Source organism: Oncorhynchus nerka, linkage group LG28, assembly GCF_034236695.1.
Source record: "Oncorhynchus nerka isolate Pitt River linkage group LG28, Oner_Uvic_2.0, whole genome shotgun sequence".
Lineage (NCBI taxonomy): Eukaryota > Metazoa > Chordata > Actinopteri > Salmoniformes > Salmonidae > Oncorhynchus > Oncorhynchus nerka.
The window spans coordinates 84258989-84281526 of record NC_088423.1 but is presented as its reverse complement, the minus strand read 5'-3'; the positions used below and the strand labels follow the sequence as shown (position 1 = coordinate 84281526).

Genomic DNA, 22538 nt, shown 5'->3' with positions numbered 1-22538 from the left:
ACGTCTATTCAAGAAGCGGACTGGACATACATAATAAGCCGGCAGAAAATGCTATCCTACCTGCTAATGTTCTACTGCTTCATTGCCTGCAATCAGCCCTTCAGATGCACATATAACCAGAAGTCCTGCTCTATTGAGTAAAACCCCTCCTCGCTGAGGAAATCTCTTAAGTGGCCAAATAATGAACAGTAGTGGTGGTTGGTGTTGAAGGGAGGGGAGGTAGCGGGGTGTTGGGGATAGCGCTGGGAGAGCGGAAACACGTCATAAAGAGAGACCTTAAGGGGCTTTGTAGTCACTTCTGCATTGTAGACAATTATGTCCGTAGCTGTGTTCCATCTACTGTTGTAAAAAGCGCTTTGAAGTCCATTAGAGGATAGGGTCTGAGAGAGACGTCGCCATGGTACCACAAGCAGGAGCATAATAGTGAAACATAATAGAAGTATATCAGTGCCCAGTTTCTAATAGCGATGGAATTTAGGCTTACGACTGTTTTAACCATGCATCTTTCCTAAAATGGCCCGAATATGTAACATGCGTTTCCCAACACCACATAGACTTACCACATCATTAGCACATGTTAGGCTACACGTCATTAAATATATTGAGACAAATTACAGACAGTAGCCTACAAGTAGCAAAATATAACTCAATTGATTGAGCTTGAAATGTACAGCACTAGTCAAAAGTTTGGATACACTTACTCATTCAAGGGTTTTTCTTCTACATTGTAGAATAACAGTGAAGACATCAAAACTATGAAACAACAAATATGGAATCATGTAGTAACCAAAAAGTTCTAAACAAATATATTTTAGATTCTTCAACGAAGCCACCCTTTGCATTGATGACAACTTTATACACTCTTTGCATTCTCTCAACCAGCTTCATGAGGTTAGTCACTTGGAATGCATTTCAACTAACAGGTGTGCCTTGTTAAAAGTTAATGTGTGGAATTTATTTTTATTTGAAGCATCATTTTATATGTCGCTTGTTTGTATCAATTGCAGACATTGGTAAGTTTGTATTTGTACTCAACTTTGTTCTGAAGTTATCAGCAGAGAGATAGGGATGAACCTGTGATTCTATGTTTAGTGGATATTTTCTGTGTACACACTTAGCCCCCCCAGTCTACTATAGAGGAGGAACGCTGTGTAGCCAAACTTGGCCCTTGTTTTCAGGGCAGAGTGTAGTAGAGGAAAGAACTTGGCACTCGCTGTCAGGGCAGATGAATTTGAAATTAAGACAAACCCATAAGGTGGTGTTAACCCACAGAGTGAGCTGCAGACAGAAGTATAAGGACAACATTATTCCAGGGATTCTGGTGTGAACACCCTGGAACACCTACACTCAGTTCAGACCGCCTGTTGCTAATCTTTACCCTTAGTTCTCATGTTAGGCTTTGCTTTGTCCAAATGTTTTATTTTATTTACTATACTAAATTATCTTTCAGTATAACGAAGTGCATTGATAAGCACCTTGTAATTACTAATCGAGTACAAGCCTGCTCCTAATATAGTAATAAAATAATGTGTTGAACAAAAATATACACGCAACATGCAACAATTTCAATTATTTTACTGAGTTACAGTTGAAATAAAGTCCATTTAAATAAATAAATTAGCCCATAATCTATGTATTTCACATGACTGGGCAGGGGCGCACAGGCCCAACCACCCACTTGGGAGCCAGGACCAGCCAATCAGAATGAGTTTTTCCCCACAAAAGGGCTTTATTACAGACAGAAATACTCCTGTTTCACCAGCTGTCCGGGTGGCTGGTCTCAGACGCATCCCGCAGATGAAGCTGGATGTGGAGGTCCTGGGCTGGTGTGGTTACACGTGGGTCTACGGTTGTGGAGGTCCTGGGCTGGTGTGATTACACGTGGTCTGTGGTTGTGGAGGTCCTGGGCTGGTATGATTACACGTGGTCTGTGGTTGTGGAGGTCCTGGGCTGGTGTGATTACATGTGGTCTGTGGTTGTGGAGGTCCTGGGCTGGTGTGGTTACACGTGGTCTACGGTTGTGGAGGTCCTGGGCTGGTGTGATTACACGTGGTCTGTGGTTGTGGAGGTCCTGGGCTGGTGTGATTACACGTGGTCTGTGGTTGTGGAGACCCTGGGCTGGTGTGATTACACGTGGTCTGTGGTTGTGGAGGTCCTGGGCTGGTGTGATTACACGTGGTCTGTGGTTGTGGAGGTCCTGGGCTGGTGTGATTACACGTGGTCTGTGGTTGTGGAGGTCCTGGGCTGGTGTGATTACACGTGGTCTACGGATGTGGGAGGTCCTGGGCTGGTATGATTACACGTGGTCTGTGGTTGTGGAGGTCCTGGGCTGGTGTGATTACACGTGGTCTGTGGTTGTGGAGGTCCTGGGCTGGTGTGATTACACGTGGTCTGTGGTTGTGGAGGTCCTGGGCTGGTGTGGTTACACGTGGTCTACGGTTGTGGAGGTCCTGGGCTGGTGTGATTACACGTGGTCTGTGGTTGTGGAGGTCCTGGGCTGGTGTGATTACACGTGGTCTGTGGTTGTGGAGGTCCTGGGCTGGTGTGATTACACGTGGTCTGTGGATGTGGAGGTCCTGGGCTGGTGTGGTTACACGTGGTCTACGATTGTGAGGCCAGTTGGACGTACAGCCAAATTCTCTAAAATTACGTTGGAGGTGGCTTATGGTAAGAAATTACTCAATAAGTGAGAAAATATAGAGGCATATTCAGAAACCAGATTTCACAGAGATTTATTTTCACTCCGACACATTATCATGTTCAAACATCTTGCTTCCTCTAAAACAAGTAACCGCAGGCATCAATGGGATAGACTTCAAGGTTAGGGCCTGAATCCAACTTGACTGTAGATTCATGGACATTTCTATATATGGAGGTTATAATGTCGTGCTTCTGTATTACACACAAAAGCAGAAACAGAGTGAAGACCACTTTCCCAAATGTAATATGCTAATGTGGGTCTACCTGTGGTTAGTGAGAAGAGATTAGCACCGTTGTCTCAGTGGCACCCTACCAGATACATGAAGGGTTATATGAGTTACTCTTTCTTTTAAGGAAATTATTTTCGTTTCTGGAAGGAAAAGGAAAATCGGTATTCCATACTTGTTCTAAATGTTTTTTTAGATGATTTAACCTATGTTTTACCAAAACAAGTTAGTATGGCTGAGTTAAATTCCATAAACGAAGGGCTTGCCGCATGTGGATGAGCATTAAAATAAGGCTATATTCGGCCATAGCCCTTCTCTGGTTATTGTATGACTGCTGTATGACAGGTCAAATAAAGTAAATACTGCCACCCCGTGATTACCCGTGAGAAGTGCAAACGTGCCACACACCTGCTGCTTGTAAGAGGGCATGATTTTTGTACATAACCAAAGACACTTCCTCTTTGGAATGACATGCGGTAACTATCTGGGTTAAAAAAAGAAGTCAGATCATAGTTCCAGTCTCAAACATGATATGGCATCTAAAAAGGTCAAATTAAAAGACGATCATGCCTGTGTTGGAGACAAAGGATTCAGTCTCACACAGCTGGTTTGGGCTATCATGGTTCATTTTAATGAACAAATTAATCAAACAAGTTAGTTCTGCTTTGGTAATATCCTTATTTGTGGCAGACCAACTAGTAGAGCAACCCCTCTTCTTCCTCCTCCTCCTCCTCTTCGGCTGCTTTGGGCTCAGGCTTCCTGATGGAGGATTCCATCCCAGGCAGACTTGTCCTCCTCCGGGCAGCCGTCTCAATCTTCTGCACCAGCTCCACGTCCCAGGGGTGGGTGACGAAGCTGAGCACCTCCCCATCCTCCACACTCCCTACCCGGCCCACCCGTCCAGCCCGGTGGATGTAGTCCGTGTGAGATTCTGGGAAGTCGTAGTTGACCACCAGACTGACCCTCTGGGTGTCCAGTCCTCGGGAAGCGATGTCGGTACAGATCAGCACGTCTACCTATAGGGATAGAATGTGAAACGTAGCCTATAACATGTCTGTTATTAATAACATGTTAGCTATGTGTTTTGTTATGATCTGTGGTCAATGTGTTATTGTTACTGGGTGTCTTTTTAAAGTGTTTCTTTATTGTGTGACATGGAGCTTGTCACATGGAGTTTGATAAGGAATTTGAAACTGCATAAGCAGACAAAGTATTGTCTCGTCTCATATCACCTGTCCCTTCTGGAAGGAGTGGAAGATTCCAGCCCGGAGGGAGGCAGGCATCTCCCCCTGCAGTCGGACGTGTCTCAGCCCCATGTCCTCCAGGGAGTATCCCAGCCAGTTGACTGTAGAAGCCCGGTTACAGAACACCAACACCCCAGCCTTGTCCTGCTCTGCTGCCTTCAGCGCCTGGTGGAGCTCCAGAAGCTTGTCAGCTCCCCTCACCTGAACATGGAATAATATAGATGTGTTATATATAGTATACTATAAATTATATTATATCGTTTATACTTTAATGCTATAAATTACTACATCATTTATAGTATACTAATGTAATTCATAGTATTCTGTCAAACAATTTAAAAAAAAGTTAAATCGCAGGATTTGCTATGATGAATCGCGATTAAATTCAGAATTTGCTCAATTTGAGCTGTAATAGATTTTTAGACAAAAAGCATTATGGAATATTGACATCTTGATTTTGTCCAAAGTAACGGTAAGCAAAATCTGATAAATTGATGAACTCTTTCTTTAACCTCAATGTCAACTTGATTTGGCATCGCAATGTTGTTTTTAGCTGTAGAGCTGATGTATTTTTAATGCCTTCAGACAATGTGAATAATCATGATAAAAAAAATAAAGTGTGCATTAAAATTAGTGCAGTTAACTGATTCACTTTGACAGCTCTACTATAAATACCTAAGTACTAGTACATGGTTTTTATATAGGCACCACATACACTTTACAATATTGAAGAACACCAAATAAACAAAACACTAATACCAAACCAATGAAAACAAGAAAAAAAGTGGGGAATACCTTCAGGAAGGTCTGTTTTACATGTGGCATGAGGAAGTGAAGATTCTTGCTTTTGATGGTCACCATGCTGCCCAGGTCCGTCACCTATAAGAACAAGTCAGTCTCATTTTAATGTGCATTTTTCCATGGGTCTCAACACATTTTACATAATGAGGCAGGAATATGCACTACTTTTGACCAGAGTCCTATGTGGTAGTGCACTATAGTATAGGGAGTAGGGTGTGTAGGGAGTTTGGGACGCAACCAATGTAGGAAAAAGTAATGATGATGACCTGGCTGAGAACCTCTCCGACCCCACCGGGGAACGTGGCCCCCACCACCACCAGCTGGGCCTTGCGGGTGGAGCCAGGGCCCTGGGTCTCTGAGGGGTCACAGGCCACACGGGTCTGGGACAGGATGCTCTCCAGCATGCCAGAGAAGCTGGGATCAAACATGGTGTCTGCCTCGTCCACCACCATGAAGCTCAGCTCCCTCAGGTCTAGGTAGCGTCTCCGCAGGGCCTTGACAAGGGCACCAGGTGTGGCCACCAACACATCCGGGGGACCCTTGGTGAAGGCCAGCTTGATGTTGCCCACACCTCTCCCACCTCCCACTGTCTTCACCATCAGCCTGAATGGGCCACACAGGCTCCTAGCCACAGCTGAGACCTGGTCAGCAAGTTCTCTAGAGGGGACAATGATAACAGAGCGAGTGCTGGGTGTGGTCTCTATAGACTCGGAATCTGCTGCTTTCTCAGCCTGTAGTTTGTGAATGACAGGCAACAGGTAGCTCAGGGTTTTGCCGCTGCCTGTCTCAGCTGCGCACAGGATGTTATAGCCTTTCAGGAGCTTGGGGATTGTTTGTAGTTGAACGGTTGTAGGGCGAGTTATGTTGTCCTTGCCCAAAGCCTCCACTAAGGCCGGGCAGAGGTGAAGGTTGTGAAATGTAATAGGTTTACTCTTCTCTTTGAGTTTGTCACCCTCCTCATCCTGGATTTCAGTGACAACGGGTGGAGTACGCTGAGTGTTGTTAACCGTGAAGTAGTCACCAAATGATTTGTTGTGTTTCCATCCTTTGGAGGAGAGATGGGGCTGCTCAAATTTCCCAAGTGTGTAGCCTGTGGACTGATTCAGTTCTGGGTTCTTGCTTTTGATTAGGAGCTTGCCAGCCTTGATGGTGTTGACTTTGTTCTTGCCTCTCACTTGCTTCACATTTTCTACCTGCTCCTGCATGTGTCTGGGAATGCGAATGACCACAGGCTGTGCTGTGGTTGACATGGGATGGGCACCACAGGCTGAACTGATTGTAACATGACTACATGCTAGTGCTCTGAAATGACCCGAGGACGAGTAGTTGTGTTTTGATATCAACGTAAACAATACTGAGTAGCCAACCTTCACAGACTGCATTCCGATGGTAAGTTAACTAGCTTACTAGCTAGCTAACGTTAGGTAGGAAGAATCAGCTGGTGCACGTCTTCACAAATAGACAATATCGTTTCTGTTGTATTTCATTATAGTGTATAATTTATCAAATGCCTCCGAGAACAAGATATATTTGATTATATACGTTTTTACCGGACTGTATTTTCCGTTCGATTTTCAAACATTCAAATGCACATGCGTCGGTGGCGAATAATGATGACGTCAATCTGTCGCAAGAGATTACGCCTTCCCTATTGAATAGAACGGGTAGCCCAGATAGAAATCGAATATATAGAATGGACATTTCAACAACAAAAAAATTGCTCTCCGGTTTTTATTTTTATGACATGTTGCTGTTTAGAAAGTATGTTAGATGTAATGTACATTATGGAACGTTTTTAATAGTACGTGTCGGCAACCTGTGGAGTACTCAAATGGAACAGGGTACAATGTGTGGGCCAACTTCCATCCACAGTGGGATCAGTCTTATATTTATGTTTTGTGTTAATGTATTATTGCACTTGAGTACAACTTGAGTTTGGCTGTGTGGATTGGAGACAGACAGCCACGTCATTATTGTGTTTCAATACTGGGTTAATTGTTCAATTCAATTATGCATGTATCTGTCTTAAAACCATTTTGATATTGATCCTTACTAGTATGGTTCAACTTTGCTGTGTACGTATGTGTGGTAGACTAGTTTGATGAGCTTCTATCCGTGCTCTGCCATGATGATACATGTACTAAATCATTATTGTAGACTATTGTACTGGAGAGCCACTGACAACCTGTGGACCTTTTTTGGCATTCTAAATCCCCAGCCCATACCTGTTTGAACTATCTTATAATAATTTATATTAAAATCAATATTTAGTTATAACCTTATGGTGACTTCCAGGACCAGTGCCCATTCAGGTCTTCTTTGACACCGCTGACCTAAAAGAACATACTTCATAAAATAGAATAGACTTATACATTTATACACTAAAAAACAAACAAGAAAGTCATACATGTATTGAACTTCTCTCCACCCTAGATCAAAGCCAATGTGATGGTACAACCCACATGATGAGCTCATAGCTCTATTCACGCTGGACCTGATGATGAGGATTGCCTCTGATGATCTCTGTGGTTCAGTAATTACTGATCTGTCACCAGTATTGATCCCTCACCAGGCACAGTTCCCATGCTCTGAATGAACCGGTTGTCTGATTGATTTTCTGAAGCATCAGAACATCACACATACGCTGACAGTAATAGGGTGTCTGACTGTGTCACGTGTTGACTGTTGGTTCAAGCGTTGGGCAACACTCTGACATTGCTATCCAGAACAGTACTGGTGGCAAAAAGAGGAAAAATAGAAGAGCTTTGACAGTATTAGAGAGAACTACGGGAAAGAAGTGAGCAGTGAGGAGAGGCAAATAATGTTGGGTCTTGTTTGATTTTGCTGTTGTTCTTTCAGTAAACAGTGGAGGGCAGCCTACATCAAGGATGAAAACCAGTAAGTCAAACCTGTAAACCACAAAACCTGTCGTATGCTCCACTCGATGTCTATCCTGTGTATGCATTTTACACTCTTCTTCAGAATTTTTGTACCAATTTCTCAGCCAATTTTTCCAGTATACGTTTGCATTTTTTCATAGTTAAATAAAGGTTAAATTTAAATGTAAAACGATTATGAATAGGCTACATGGTGTCTACATGTAGCTATTTTCACTTAGGTGTTCAATCAAAATGCTTTTCACTGTTATACTCAGTTCAGTTATCTACCAATATGAAATAGATATATTCCTGCCATTTGCTTTCTTGTGGTTCTGTATTTTAATACAAACAAGCAGGCCTAAAGAAAATCCTTTAGAATTCAGAAAAAATACATCTGAAATAATCCTGTCTTCTCCAATATTTAGAAAGTTAAAAATAAGCCTCCTTCCTCAAGTGAGAAATTCAGACAGATTCTTGTGCAATATAATAATAACAGTCAATATTTAACCCATATTATGGTTCATGTCAGTCAAGGTGATGCATTGAAGTTGTACAGTCTGTGTACTATGCTGTGCAGAAGCACAAGCCTCAATCCTTGAAAGAGAGCGTCACATACCTCTCTCACACACAGGACAAGTGAGGGAGTAGAGGGTTTATTTTTTCCCTCACTACTTTCTTTACGAGAACTTAATATCGTTAACCACATCCACACCCTCCCACACAATTTGTGTGCACTGTGTTCTTTATCTTCTCCCTTTAAAGGTCATCTGAGAAGATAAGAGGCACATGGGTAACCTGAATTAAACAGCAACCAGTAGTGGGTCTGGAGACATGCTCTTACAGCAGTAGTGTTATAATGCCTTGGGGTCATGACGATCATATACATTACATACCCATGCATTCTGCATTGTACTCATACAGATGTCAATAAAACAAATGATAACCTACCATACAAAAGAGAATGCATACAAATCCTACTGAGTCAGTGTTTACAGTGTTGGACAGGTTGTGAGGTAGACAAGAGCAAAATCTGTTATTTACTTTTTAAATCTTATTCAAATATTTTTTGAATATGGTTTATTAAAACTGAATGTTCAAAATAACTTTTATGAAATAACATCAGGGAACTTCAAGGTTAGTAAATTATGTTATTTCTCTATTTTGGCCACATAACACCTTTGTACATAACACCCTTGTCCTATATAAATCCAATCATTTTCCCATAATATCAATATCGCAGCTATAAAATGCAGTGATTAGTTTGTTGCCTAATGTACCAGAAGAGAGGGTTATGCTTCAACACTGAATTGTCTTATGAATTAAACTGTCATTTCTAAATTAACTCAACCATGCACTGTCAAGGTAACATACCTATAGCAGTTTTATCAGTATGATCTCAAACTAGTATATTTTGTCATCGATTTCAATTTCACCAGCTGATGGCATACAGTGAATGCCAGTGAGGTTTACATGTATTGAGTGTTTTTGCTTGGAAATTTAGACCACAGGAAATGTGATATTTTTTTCCGCATTGTTTTTGTGAACTTCAGCGTCTGTACGCCCACATGTGTCAAACAAAAACAGTCTCTTGTTTTTTCTTATCTTTGCTGTATCCGTTATCTTTCACGAATATTCAATAAGAGGATTCTGTGTATGCAGGTGTTCTGTCTCAATGCACCCCAGGCAGCTGCAGAAAAAGTCATATTTTTCTATATAGGCCTATATCACTATTGGAATATATTCCCCTAAACTCCACAAATATGAACAATGTCCAAGAAGAGTTATCAATTAATGATTTATGTCGGTTCTATAAAGTCATATTCATGTACTTAATGTATTATTGTGGAGAAATTAGCAGTAAAGGACATTTCCCTTTGATTTCTGTTGATGTATAACTCCTGTGCATATGTCATATAGAGTCAGACATCGGCACTTTACGGTTTCCATGGTTGAACAATGTAATCCGGTATGAGGGGACATTCAACTGTCCTCTATGATATTATTGGACCTCCCTGGTTTGATCAAACTTCTCTGGTGTGATTAAACCTCTCTGATGTTATTAAACTGCTCTGATGTAATGGAACCTCTGATCTTTTTTTTTACCAATTGAGCAATTCATTTTTATGATGTAGAAATTAATATTCTAACTAATGTAGCTATGTATTGCACTATGAGGTGCAATGATGTTAGGAGAGTGTCCCTGTTTGACATATTTATATTGCTGTATCTTTAACCAATAACCAGCAACTTTTATTGTTGCACTTCCAGTACATCAATCAAAGCCACAACAGTACAGAGGCTTATAGAGAAGGCCCTAAGTGATCCAGTATAGCTTTGCATAAGTAGATGGCTGGGTCACAGAGGGGAAATCTTGATACTATCAGGAGGAACAACTCTCTGAGCTGCTGGGTTTATTTCTTATTTATTCTACCATCAGATTCACCCTGCAATAATTCCCAGTAGCTCTTCTTAGCTTTCTTTACCAGTTGAAACCCAGTAGTGCAAGGCTCTATCTGAGCTAAAGTTATTGCACTATTTCTGATCTGTACATTGCACTCTTGAATTATTATATATATATATATATTTGTATTTATAATGTGACCCTTAGCTTTCATTCACTGTTATCATTTTTAAGCTTTCGTTCAGTTAAAGTAATATATATATATATATATATATATAGTTACAATATAGTTACAATATAGTTACGACTCTCGTAACTATATTGTAACTATATTGTAACTATATATATATATGAAGGTTGGCTATAATTTGGTGCACAGAATGGTTGGCAGTGATACAATTAAAGTGATTGTGAAATCTGCTCAACACGAAATGGTCAAAAGGTTTACTTGATCTGCCCAGGCCAGAAAAACTATCCGTATAGTCTATCGGGAAGGGTTCCGCGACTGGCGGCCCATTTTTATAAATGTTGGACATAAAAGACTGTAAAAACACCAGCAAATCAGCACCACGTGATTTTAATGTTGGAAATCTGTTCCAAAGTATTCCCACGCATAATAGAGACATACTGTATATGTGATCATATAAAAATGTAAGCAATGTTTGAAATGTTTTAGTCAAATGGTATATCTGTTTGTGCTTCTTGCGGTCAATTTGCAATCTACAAATTATTTGTAATTATGTTCCGGCCCCCTGACCATCTGCTCAAGTAAAAAATCGTCCCGCGGCTGAATCTAGTTGATGATCCCTGCTTTAGGGTATAGGATATATTGAACTAATCACATAAGCAATGCATTCCAGGAAAGTGTGATGGCCTACTTAGTATAAAGACAGATTTAATACTAATGCATATGTCACAGACTTTATCATCGACATGCAGAACTATTGCATAGACTTTGGGGCAGGCAGTCTGTTGAATTCCATAGCTATAATAAGGTTCATGTTGAGACAATGAGTTTCAATATGAGATTTAACTACATATCCTAGGAGCTCTTGCTAGCCTTATCCGTGTTTGTGGGTGTGTGTGTGAGATAAATGTTTACTGTTAATTTCTGATTTTTTATTTAACTTTTGTTTATTATATATTTCACTTGCTTTAGCAATGTAAACATACTGTATGTTTGCCATGCCAATAAAGCCCTCTGAATTGAATTGAGAGACAGAGTGCCAGCGCTCTGTTGTGTACCAGGGTTTGCTGACGTCACTACTGGAACTGCCCTGTCACGCGCAGTTAGTAAAAGTTGGGATAGAAGGCTCTCCAGTGAGAGTCAGTTTCACCGACAACCTTGTCTGTCTTGTTGACACCAAACAGCGATAAATCAATTTAATGTTCGCAAGGACAAAAGAGTAGACTCGTTGTAGGACAATCAAAAGTTTAACGAGCATTTTATTACCAAACGTCGCCGGGGAGAAATAATCATTTTTGGATTTCTAATCAAGGAAGAAAAAGTAGTTCACGCTCGCGGGTCGATTGTCCGCTACAATTTTGATTTGCTAAATTAAACAAGTTTTGTTGTTTCAGTTAACGTTAGTTCTGTAAATGTTGTGACATTTAAAATAGTATTTTGCATTAGCCGTCGTTCGTGTGACGGGTGAACCCGAGCTGTCAACCCCGATGACTACTGCAAATTGCACTGGTAATGAGGAGCTGGACTTCAGGCTGATCTTCGGAGAGGACGGCCAACAGCAGTCGCTAGGCCCCGCAGGTTAGAATTTGATATTTGCTGCGAATACCCAGTAAACTTCTCTTGACGTAGAAGAGTGCACAGATGCGATGACATTGCAAACAACAAGAACATTGCAGAAGGGGCATTGGTTGCAACAGATTAGCTAATGTGAAAAAGCTAGGGAATGTTCTGGCAGCAGAAAGTAGAATAAGTAGGCTAAACATCAACATTAGTATTTTCTATTTTTGTATGTGCAGTTACACACGGACTTTTCCACAGTTAAAATATGGGGTTTTAGGAACATGAGCCTAAACAGCAAACAAGCGCGCGACAGCAGCTGTCAAATAGCGGTGTCCTCATGCTAACTATCTAATTCCCACCAAAAGTTGCAAGACTGTACTAAATAATGTATAAATAATATATTTAAATACTGCAGCACATGCTGAAATGTGTATGTGGCTCCTAGCATAAATAATAATGTAGCTAGCTAGAAATTTATTTCAAAAGACTAGCTCGGCAGCTGAGTAGGTAAGATAGCTAGCTCACGAGAGGACACAGCTGTCAGTTATTCAGACACCTAGCTTAACAAGAATGCATTATGCCTGCCTACAGCTCTACTTGTTTCAAACATTCGCTCCAATCAATCCATTTTTATTATCGATTATGCTTCAGAAAACGAATTGAATAGCTTTGAAACAGCAATGCCATGAACTTGGCAGCATTGGGAACGTCATATTGTAAGAAACTACCATGCATGCATTCACAACTCTTCCATTTGTAATCTAACTTGTTAGTAGCGTTAGTGGTCATGCAATCGATGTTGTTGATCATAATACTGAATAGAACTTGAAAAGTACAATAATTAGACATAAATAGCAATATAGTGAATGTAATATTATAGTTATTAGTATTACAAGCAAGCAAATATTCTCTATTTTTCTGCTTAGTTATTCTAAATGACCTCATAAATTAAGAGGTTATTACATCAAGTAGTATTACTCCCTTTAACTATTAATTTGTAATACACATTTATCTGCATGTTTAAATTAGAGTATTTGGTACGTTGACTATGCAGCTTGACAAAACACCATTACAACAATAAACAACACAATAAATTAAACTGAATTAATAAACTGAAACTACATATTTCCCAGTATTACAAGACACCTTACAACCTAGTTTATACAGTTGTTTTTTTGTGCATAATTTCTTTGGCCAATAAGTCCAAACACATCCAATAACCCTATGTCACCCTGCTGCCATTTCAATCATCTCTGCAGTTTGTGCCCAGTTTGCCGGCCACAGTGGCCCAATACAGTATTTGACTCTCACAGATAGAGGTGTGTGTGTGAGAAGGTGGGGGTTCATATCAGAATCTCAGTGTGACCAGGTGTGCAGAGAAATAACCAGATCTGTGGAAGTCTGGTGATGCATCATGCCACAATATTCTATTTGTGTTTTGTTTGTGTATTTTGGACGGTTGTTTTGGAAACAAGACTAGACAAGGGGTTTAACCATTCTGAGACAAGAGAAGACAAGCAAGCTGCCATTCATTCATTCATTCATTCATTCATTCATTCATAACCACAGATCTGGGAGTTCCATGCTATTTCAAAAGCATCTGTCTTTCACATAGCTAGAATGCATGCTTGGATTCTGTGAAACTAAAAGAAGTACAGCTGCAAACTGTTTTAATTCAAACCCTAAATTCAGTGTAGGGCAACTGCAACTTACATTTGATCTTGAAAGCTTGATTACCAGTTTTGATTAAATAGGACCAATATCTACAGAGTTAAGCCTAGCTCTGCCCTTTTCATGAAGCTCTCGCAATACTATGAATCCAAGGCTTTGCTAGTCCTTTCTCCGCCGCAATCAATTTTTCCCTAGATTATAAAAAAGTCTAATTTGGAGACGAGTAGGGAAAAGTGAAAAAAGTGCTTTTGGAATAAGTCAAGGAATAAAAACGCCACTGTGCAAGTGGTTTTAATCTGGTTGGACTGTGTGCCTTGGCCCGTATGGCTAGTGCCTGTTCACATTAATAACTGGAGTGTAACGCAGAGACACAGAACCAAAGTAACGGTGAGTAGAACAGTATGGCTCCAAGTTTAATTGCTCTCTCTCTTTCTCCTTCCTCCTCAGTCCTAGCCTCACTCACACAAGTCAGGGCTCGCTAGAACAACCTGGAACACTGCTAGTAAGCTTTCAGTCTGACCAACTCTACCGCAGTAGGTCTTATCTCTGTGTATAAACATGTGATTAAGAAGACTGCACTGTGTCACACTTGGCCTCACTCACTCACTCACTCACTCACTCACTCACTCACTCACTCACTCACTCACAGCCCAAGCCTCTCTTTCTCTCTCTCTCTCTCTCTCTCTCTCTCTCTCTCTCGCCCTGTCTCTCTCTTTCTTTCTCTCTCCTTCCACCTTTGCCCTAGGCTCTCTTTCTCTCTCTCTCCTTCCTCCTCAGCGCTAGCCTCACTCACACAAGTCAGGGCTCTCTAGAACAACCTGGAGCACCTCTATTTCCTACATTTGTATTTATTTAGTTTCTTGAACTGTGCTATTATGATTGTTCATCAAAGTGGATCATACTGTTAACAGCAATTATATGGTTATTAATAAAGTAACTATGAACCCAGAGAAATAGCCCTGCAGATTTCCATCCTCTCAAATAGAACAGTAGGCTACACCTTAGTTACAGGTAGTGACAGACATGTTATTCTCAGTCACTCTCTGAATCCCGTCAGTAAGGTATGTAGTACCCAGCTGTTTGTTTACATAGCCTAATTGAATAGTAAATGTTAGTGTAAGAATCATTGAGAAAAAACACATGAGCCTATGTAGTCTAGACCCACCCCATTTCTTAACTTTTCAGTCTGTCCTATTCTACCGCAGTAGGTCTTACCACTGTGAATAAACATGTGATTAAGAAGACTGCACTGTGCCAAGCTTGGACTTTCTCTTCAAAGGCTTTATTCGCATCGGAAACGTGTTTACATTGCCAAAGCACGTGAAATAAACAAACCTGAGAAGACACAGAACAACATCAACAAAATACTATTTGAATTTAACAGTAAATATTGGACTCAAAAAGGTTTAAAAATATATTTGTTTTATTATCAGTTATGTACAGTGTTTTAGCAATGTGCCAATAGTTGTAGTACGAATAATAGGGAAAGATAAATATTAGTGGTATATCCACTGGCTGCCCTTTGATCAATGGCAATGGGCTACACATCATCCTGAAGAGATTGCAAACTGAGGTATTTTGTCTAACAGATATGGGAGTTTATCAATGTTTGATTTGTTTTGAAATTCTTTGTCAGTGTGATCTGTGGGAAATATGTATCTCTAATGTGGTCATACATTTTACAGGGGGTTAGGAAGTGCAGCTCAGTTTCCACCTCATTTTGTGGGCAGTGTGCACATAGCCTGTCTTCTCTTGAGAGCCAGGTCTGCTTATGGCAGCCTCTCTCAATAGCAAGGCTATGCTCACTGAGTCTGTACATAGTCAAGGATGTTCTTAATTTGGGGTCAGTCAAAGTGGTCAGGTATTGTGACTCTGTGTACTCTCTGTATAGGGCCAGAGAGCATTCCAATTTGCTCTGTTTTTGGTTGAGTCTTTCCAGTGTGTTAAATGGTCATCTTTTTGCTTTCTCATAATTTTGTTGGGTCTAATTATGTTGCTGTCCTAGAGAAGATTCCCCTCAGCCAGCTGGTACTGGGGCTCTGTTCACAAACAGACTCCACAGAGCCCCAGAACCAGCTGGCTGAGGGGACTCTTCTCTAGGTTAATCTCTCTGTAGGTGAGGGCTTTGTCTCTTTCTCTCTCTCTCGTGATTTGTTGTTCAGGAAATGCAGTTCCCTTTGAAGTGAGGCATTCCAGTGAGTGCTGTAGTAAAAGGCAGTAGCCTAACTCAGTCAATGCTGAAGGGTTTCCCCCCACTACTGTAGGCCTACAACGGTGTTGAATGGAAGAGGGAAAAACATGGACTAATAAGTCCTTCAAATCAAATAACAATTTGACAGAATGTTCAACTCTACTGCCAGGATTAGGCCTAAATTAGTCTAAAGTAGCAACCTGTCACTTTGACAAGGTTATTCATTTATAGGGTAAGGGCGTATTCACTTCTCACTGAAACTCGAGAGTAGTGGGGATAAACTATAGATATACTTTAATATGGTCATTTTTCCCCCTTATGATATTTAAGAAACAAACTGTTACTCTTTTTCTATCCCTACGTGGTAGCTAGTGTGCTCATGTGGTATTGAGCGAGGCTGTGTACAGTGAAAAGTGAAGATGTAACACTAAACCTTTTAGGAGCCTTTTGACCCTGTCTGCCTTCTCATCCTTCCAAACTGCCATGGCCGTATGACACAAAAGGTGTCATAGAGAAGGTGGCTGGAGGTAAGTGAGGGCCCCATTGGGTGGCAGTCTAGAGGTGGTGTCAGTGATTTCAAGTTTTCATAGCAATCGAAAATCGGTATTTTTGGGCGCCGATTTGTAGTTTTTATTTATTTTTAAGACCTTTATTTCATCTTTATTTAACTAGGCAAGTCAGTTAAGAACACATTCTTATTTTCAATGACGGCCTAGGAACCGTAGGTTAACTGCCTTGTTCAGGGGCAGAATGACAGATTTTCACCTTGTCAGCTCGGGGGATCCAATCTTGCAACCTTACAGTTAACTAGTCCAATGCAATAACGACCTGCCTCTCTCTCGTTGCATTCCACAAGGAGACTGTTACGCGAATGCAGTAAGCCAAGGTAAGTTGCTAATTAGCATTAAATTGATCTTATAAAAAACAATCAATCATAATCACTAGTTAACTACACATGGTTGATGATATTACTAGATATTATCTAGCGTGTCCTGTGTTGCATATAATCTGACTGAGCATACAAGCATACACGTATCTGACTGACCGGTGGTAGGCAGAAGCAGGCGCGTAAACATTCATTCAAACAGCACTTTCCTGCGATTTTCCAGCAGCTCTTCGTTGTGCGTCAAGCCTTGCGCTGTTTATGACTTCAAGCCTATCAACTCCTGAGCTGAGGCTCATGTAACCGAAGTGAAATGGCTAGCTAGTTAGCGCGCGCTAATTGTCGTTTTGTTGCTGGTACGAGCCCAGAGAGGAGCAGGGAGAGAGACGGAAGCTATACTGTTACACTGGCAATACTAAAGTGCCTATAAGAACTTCCAATAGTCAAAGATTAATGAAATACAAATGGTATAGAGGGAAATAGTCCTATAATTCCTATAATAACTACAACCTAAAACTTCTTACCTGGGAATATTGAAGACTCATGTTAAAAGGAACCACCAGCTTTCATATGTTCTCATGTTCTGAGCAAGGAACTGAAACATTAGCTTTCTTACATAGTACATATTGCACTTTTACTTTCTTCTCCAACACTTTGTTTTTGCATTATTTAAACCAAATTGAACATGTTTCATTATTTACTTGAGGCTAAATTGATTTTATTGATGCATTATATTAAGTTAAAATAAGTGTTCATTCAGTATGGTTGTAATTGTCATTATTACAAATAAAAAAATTAAAAAATCGTCCAATTAAACGGTAGCGGCTTTTATGGTCCTCCAATAATCGGTATCGGCATTGAAAAATCATAATCGGTCGACCTCTAGTCTAGAGGTGGTGGCAGTTTACAGTGCCCAGACATGCCATGTGGGCTTTAGATTGTAGTGCAATGACAGAGGGGGAGTGGGCAGCTCCTCACCCCTGTTGTTAAGGGGAACAGAGAAAGATTCTGTCTCGCTCGCTTTCCTTTCTCTTACCCTTTTTTGTCTTCTTTCTTTCTCTCTCTTCTGGTCCTTTTTCTCTCACATCCGGTGGCCTGTCTGGCAGCTCTGGGTCTGTCATCATCGTACCACCTCAGAGCTGTGCAAGCCTCAACAAGGACCATGCATGCTTCCTCTCTTTTTCTTCTTCTTCTCCTCCCTCCCTCCCTCCTCACCCACGAAGGATATGGGAGACCACCAGTTGTTTCTATCTAAGGGAGAGCCTGATCCAGACTAATGAAATCTCCAGATGCTGGCAATCTTGGCGTAAACTAACTGTAATCAGGTTTGATTTGGCGTGAGCTAGTAAATCGGTTGACATGTTGGTTTGTTATAGAGTGGAATTTGTACAGAGTTTGATGTTGTAATGTAGTAGCATTGCGTAATAGCTGAAACCCAGTGAGGAAATCAACTAAGTGACAGTCTGTCATTTTTTTGGAGGAGATCTGTTGCTCTTGACTTCTAGTTTGTTCTTGTGCTTGCCCCAGCTTCATCTGTCTGGACTTGACTCCTGGCTCTGTCTGTCTCAGTCGTGGGAAAGACTGAAATTACATCGCTCTCATGGTGGACTATATTGGGCTCTCAGAGAGAGTGGTAGAGGGCAGCAGGCAGCAGGTTGCAGACATCTCTGTTAGATCAGGAGTCTCCCAGCAGCAGGCAGGTCTGAAGCTGTCCAGTCCACAGAGCAACACTGCTTCACCGTTACCGTTTAACGGGAGCTAGGAGCAGAAGAATGTTGTGTGCCACGTCAACAGGTGAGTGACTGTATGTCCGACTCCCAGACTCTGGCCAGCTGTGTGTGTTGTGGGGGTGTAACCGGCTCAGATGAGGGTCTGTGTTGCAGGACCCTTATCAAGTGTGTCTGGAAGACTAACGATGTATCAAGTTATAAATTACAAAGCATTATTCCTCTAATTTATGGAGTTTTCCTTTGTGAAAAATGAGTCACATTCAGGCCTATAACCAAGGTTAAACTGAGTGGTGAAGACTTAAAGCTGCAATCTAACTTTTTGGGCGACCTGACACAATTCGCATAGAAATATGTGTTTTTGAGCTGTAATTCTCATTGACAGCAAGTCTAAGAAGCAGTAGATCTGTTCTATGTGCGCTATTTTTATGCTTCTCGTTCTTAAGTTTCTTTTTTGCATATTTCACTTTCAGTTTTGTACATCAACTTCAAACAGCAGAAAATACAATATTTTTGGTTATGGAAAATACATTTCACAGAGATTTAGATGGTACAATGTCTACACTATACTAGCTTTATTTGCCTCATAAACTGAAATTAGGCAAACTATTAGAACTTGAGCAACCAGAGCAATTTCTGCATAGTGCACCTTTAAACATACTATGACCACTGACACTACTGGTCTCAACTGCTGTGTATTGTACTCTATGCAGGACTCCACATGTTGAAAGTACATTAGGTATTTGGGTTATAATGTAGCCTATCTCTGTTCAGTGGAGCACACAGCTTAGAGTGAGAGGGCTTAACAGTTTGGTAGCCAGCAGTGAACCCTGGTTGGATTCGTTAATACTGAGGATATGTGGGCTAGTTGGCCAGGTGGGTGCCCCAACCCCCTAACCCTCCAGAGTGGACAGTGTGGAGCTGAGCTGAGGGGGTCTGGCCTGGAGGAGCCCTGGTCTGGAGTGATGAGAGAGACGTTTGTTTCCCAGGGCGAGGCACGAGCAGCTATGTGTGGCATCTGTCTACTTTAAATTTAGTGTAACTGAAGCTCCCACTGGCCATGCTACACTGTATCAACATGCGGGAGAAGAGAAAGTTGTTGAACTCTTACATTTAGTTTTCCCCCTCCCTGTTCCTCTTTGAAGAGGCGGGGCATAGCTGTATTGCACTGGTCTCAGTAAGAGCTGCTGCTGCTGAATCCCAGTTTATTCTAGGCTGTGCCTGTAAGCCCTGTTTTAGTCAGTGGCGACACTGCCCCATCTGTTTTGAGCTCCACCTTTCTATAAAAATAACCTACTTTTTGGGGAGGATGCCTGTTTTGTATGTTATTGTGACATTAATACATGTCATGTATCAGTTTACAAACGATGTACAACAATATATAAAAAAAAAATTGAGTTAATAAAGCCGCATTCAAACTTGGTCTCGTTTTTGCTTACTTGAGTAAGGCAGCTCCAAAATACAGGTGTTTCAGCCTAGCTCAGTGCTTTCTTTGGTGGTGGGGCAACCAGCGGAACATATACGGAGCGTAGGGGTTGGTAATGTTCTCTAGTTGCGCCGTGATTGGCTCAGTGTTCTGTCACTCATGGGGACACTAGGTCACTGCCATATCTAAGGGTAGAGCTTGAAAATTCAAGCCCCTTGGGTGCTGCCATTGAGTTACATTAGAAGTGCCCATCCAAGAAGGCTCAAGGTCATTGGCCACAGATAAAATGACGTCAAGTCATGTCATATCTAAAGCAGCTTTGATTGGACTGTCAACATCATACTTTGAAAATCTTAGCTAGCAGTCATCATCATGAATCAAGTCAAAAATCTACTGGCAAATCCTTTTTAATCCTTGTCATATGAAGATAAATAATGAAGAGAAATAAAATGTATCTGTGCTCATCGGCCATTGGACATAAACATTACACAGCAAGTTGGAAATCGCAAATTCAACAATGAGTGTTTTGGAAGGAATTAGTGCCTAACTACAAGCATTGCAAAGAAACCAATAGCCTGCTGTTCAGTGGAGTGGGTGTGTGGTCAGGGTTTAAGGGTCTCTTTTTCCAAGATTAAAAGGATAAATATTCAACCATTGGCCATGCTGTCAATCCAGCATGACTTCTGTCGCGCTCAAAACACTGGAAACTCAGAACTGTGAAATCTGTTTTCAATGAGTTAAAGACAACTGGGAGCTCTGAGAAAAAAACGAGGTCCAACTGGGAAAAAAGGTTTTGAACGGTCATCCAACGCGGAATTGAATGTCCGGAACTCGGGCCTCTTTCTAGAGCTCTGACCTGAAGATCGCTGACGTCATCATGATTCGACCTTGTTTTTTTCAGAGTTCCCAGTTGCCTTGAAAGCACCATAAATCCAGAGAATGCCAGACTTTGATGACAAAGTTTGATGACAATTTTCCCATGAAGGACCACCGAAGTTAACTAAAAAAACATTATGAAAGTTTTGTTTTTCACAAAATGTGGGAAAGTTTGGGTTTGTGAACAATTTATGACCTTTCAACTTATATGGTTTGATGTTGGTAGCCTGTTGATGAGTAACACTATGATTGGTTGGGGGAAACCATGCTTTTTAGGCCTACATTTCAGTGGAGGTAATTTGCGGAACATGATGATGCAAACCTTCTACAACTATCTGTGTAGTGTCTAGTGGAGAGGGGGCCTTTGGGAATTAACTTAAAATAGCCTTGACGAAGCTAATGTGAAATATAAATGTCAATTTGTCTATCTACCCTCTGGCATTTAACATGGCCTTGTGAGTGTGCAGAGAAAGATCTTGGTGAGTGTGCAAGGGTTCCTTTCCACTTTACAAGCCCCCAGACAGCACGGCCATATCTCCACCCAGGGACACTGCACTTCCTTCTTATGGTCCCGAAGGTCCCCCTCCACTTCTTCCTTCTCCACTCCATGGCTGCACAATTTACTCTCAGGGCCAGCAGCTTACTGCTGCTGTTACAGTTGTGTAAGGAGGGACATCATCACTAGGGACTGTGACTGGAGAGGGAGTGGAGGAGAAGGATATTACATACATTATTATGATGATATTACATATTATATTCCTATTATACTGTATGATAAATAGTACATATTATGATATGAGTCCGTTAAATCTTGTCTCAGCACTCTCACTTTTACTCTCACTTCCACATAGTATTTCTCTGCTCTGTCTCCCTTGCTTTCACTCCTCCCTCTCCCCCTGTCTCCCCCCCCCCTCTCTCTTTCTCTGGATCAGGCGTATGCACAGTCAGCGCGGACAGGCATATTGTTTAAATGTCACCCTGGCTAGGTTGTGCTGTGAGCAGAGCAGTAGCCACTGATGTTATCTATCTGCCCTGGGTTATTGCAGGCTGTTGGGCTGTGTTATCGTCACTACTGCATTCGCGGCTCAAAGGACAATCATCTAATGTACTGTAGCTGGGGGTCACCGCTCATACTGCCTGACCACTGTTAACCAATGGATGCAGCCTGGGTAGTTTGACAGTCAGTGACCAACCACGGTTGACTGTATGAAGCCTATTGCTACATAGGCAACTGGATAAATATATGTGATGTGAAAAAAAGAAGTACCCAGGACTATATAAAAGTATATGTAACATAACATTTCTGCAAAAGGGAATTCTTGTCTTATGGGACTAATATTAACTGATTAAGTAAATAAACTAAAATGAGTTTAAATGCTATAGTAGGCTATATGAATTGTCTGTGAACAGTTTGTACTGGGAGCTTTTTAATTCAGGTGGCCACTGGGCCACTCTCAATGTTTATCCTATAATGTTATCATTAAGCATGAGATGCTTTATTTATCTAACAAACATGTGTTAGCGTTGGCTAAGCCAGCCGTCGGGTTCATTGGGCCTTTACGGGGCCGGATGTACTACTTCAGACCGTCAGTGCGGTCAAAAATATGGATTATATCCCTCATGCTCCGCGTAGGTCTAGTAATAATAACATCAAAGTCCCGACAGTGCTAAACTACAATCCTGTCAAATCATCCATCAAATAAATGGTAGATTAGGTCTACCTAGAGCTGTACTGCACAAGTTATGTACAGCCCATCACTAAAGG

At 41.3% G+C, this 22538-nt stretch overlaps 3 protein-coding genes across 4 annotated transcripts in view; 1 reads left to right on the top strand and 2 right to left on the bottom strand.

Annotated features, from left to right (window-relative positions):
• LOC115117595 (talin-2-like) overlaps nucleotides 1-146 on the bottom strand; it is a 155010-nt gene extending 154864 nt beyond the window's left edge. For both annotated transcript variants that reach the window (XM_065013202.1, XM_065013203.1), the window contains exon 1: nucleotides 61-146. The gene's annotated coding sequence lies outside the window, so the exon portion shown is untranslated. The remainder of the gene's footprint in view (nucleotides 1-60) is intronic.
• A 2570-nt stretch (nucleotides 147-2716) lies between these two features.
• On the bottom strand, nucleotides 2717-6578 carry LOC115120863 (probable ATP-dependent RNA helicase DDX28). The gene is made up of 4 exons (XM_029649850.2): nucleotides 5239-6578; nucleotides 4967-5050; nucleotides 4160-4372; nucleotides 2717-3943 (listed from the first exon to the last, which is right to left on the bottom strand). Exons 1-4 carry the CDS (start codon nucleotides 6352-6354, stop codon nucleotides 3623-3625), a joined length of 1734 nt encoding a protein of 577 aa, XP_029505710.1. The 5' UTR covers nucleotides 6355-6578; the 3' UTR covers nucleotides 2717-3622.
• A 4982-nt stretch (nucleotides 6579-11560) lies between these two features.
• Nucleotides 11561-22538, top strand: part of LOC115124215 (nuclear factor of activated T-cells, cytoplasmic 3-like) — a 97552-nt gene continuing 86574 nt past the window's right edge. The window contains 1 exon segment of the mRNA XM_065013201.1: nucleotides 11561-12017. Coding sequence (XP_064869273.1) covers nucleotides 11927-12017 — 91 coding nt within the window. The 5' untranslated portion in view covers nucleotides 11561-11926.

Bases quoted from the DNA above. Each gene is read 5' to 3' on its own strand.
- LOC115120863 (XM_029649850.2), bottom strand. From the start codon at position 6,354: ATGCAGTCTGTGAAGGTTGGCTACTCAGTATTGTTTACGTTGATATCA. The intron at 5,051-5,238 runs GTCATCATCATT...TTGTTCTTATAG, and splicing joins TCGGAGAGGTTCTCAGCCAG to GTGACGGACCTGGGCAGCAT. The intron at 4,373-4,966 runs GTATTCCCCACT...TTCCATGTTCAG, and splicing joins TAAAACAGACCTTCCTGAAG to GTGAGGGGAGCTGACAAGCT.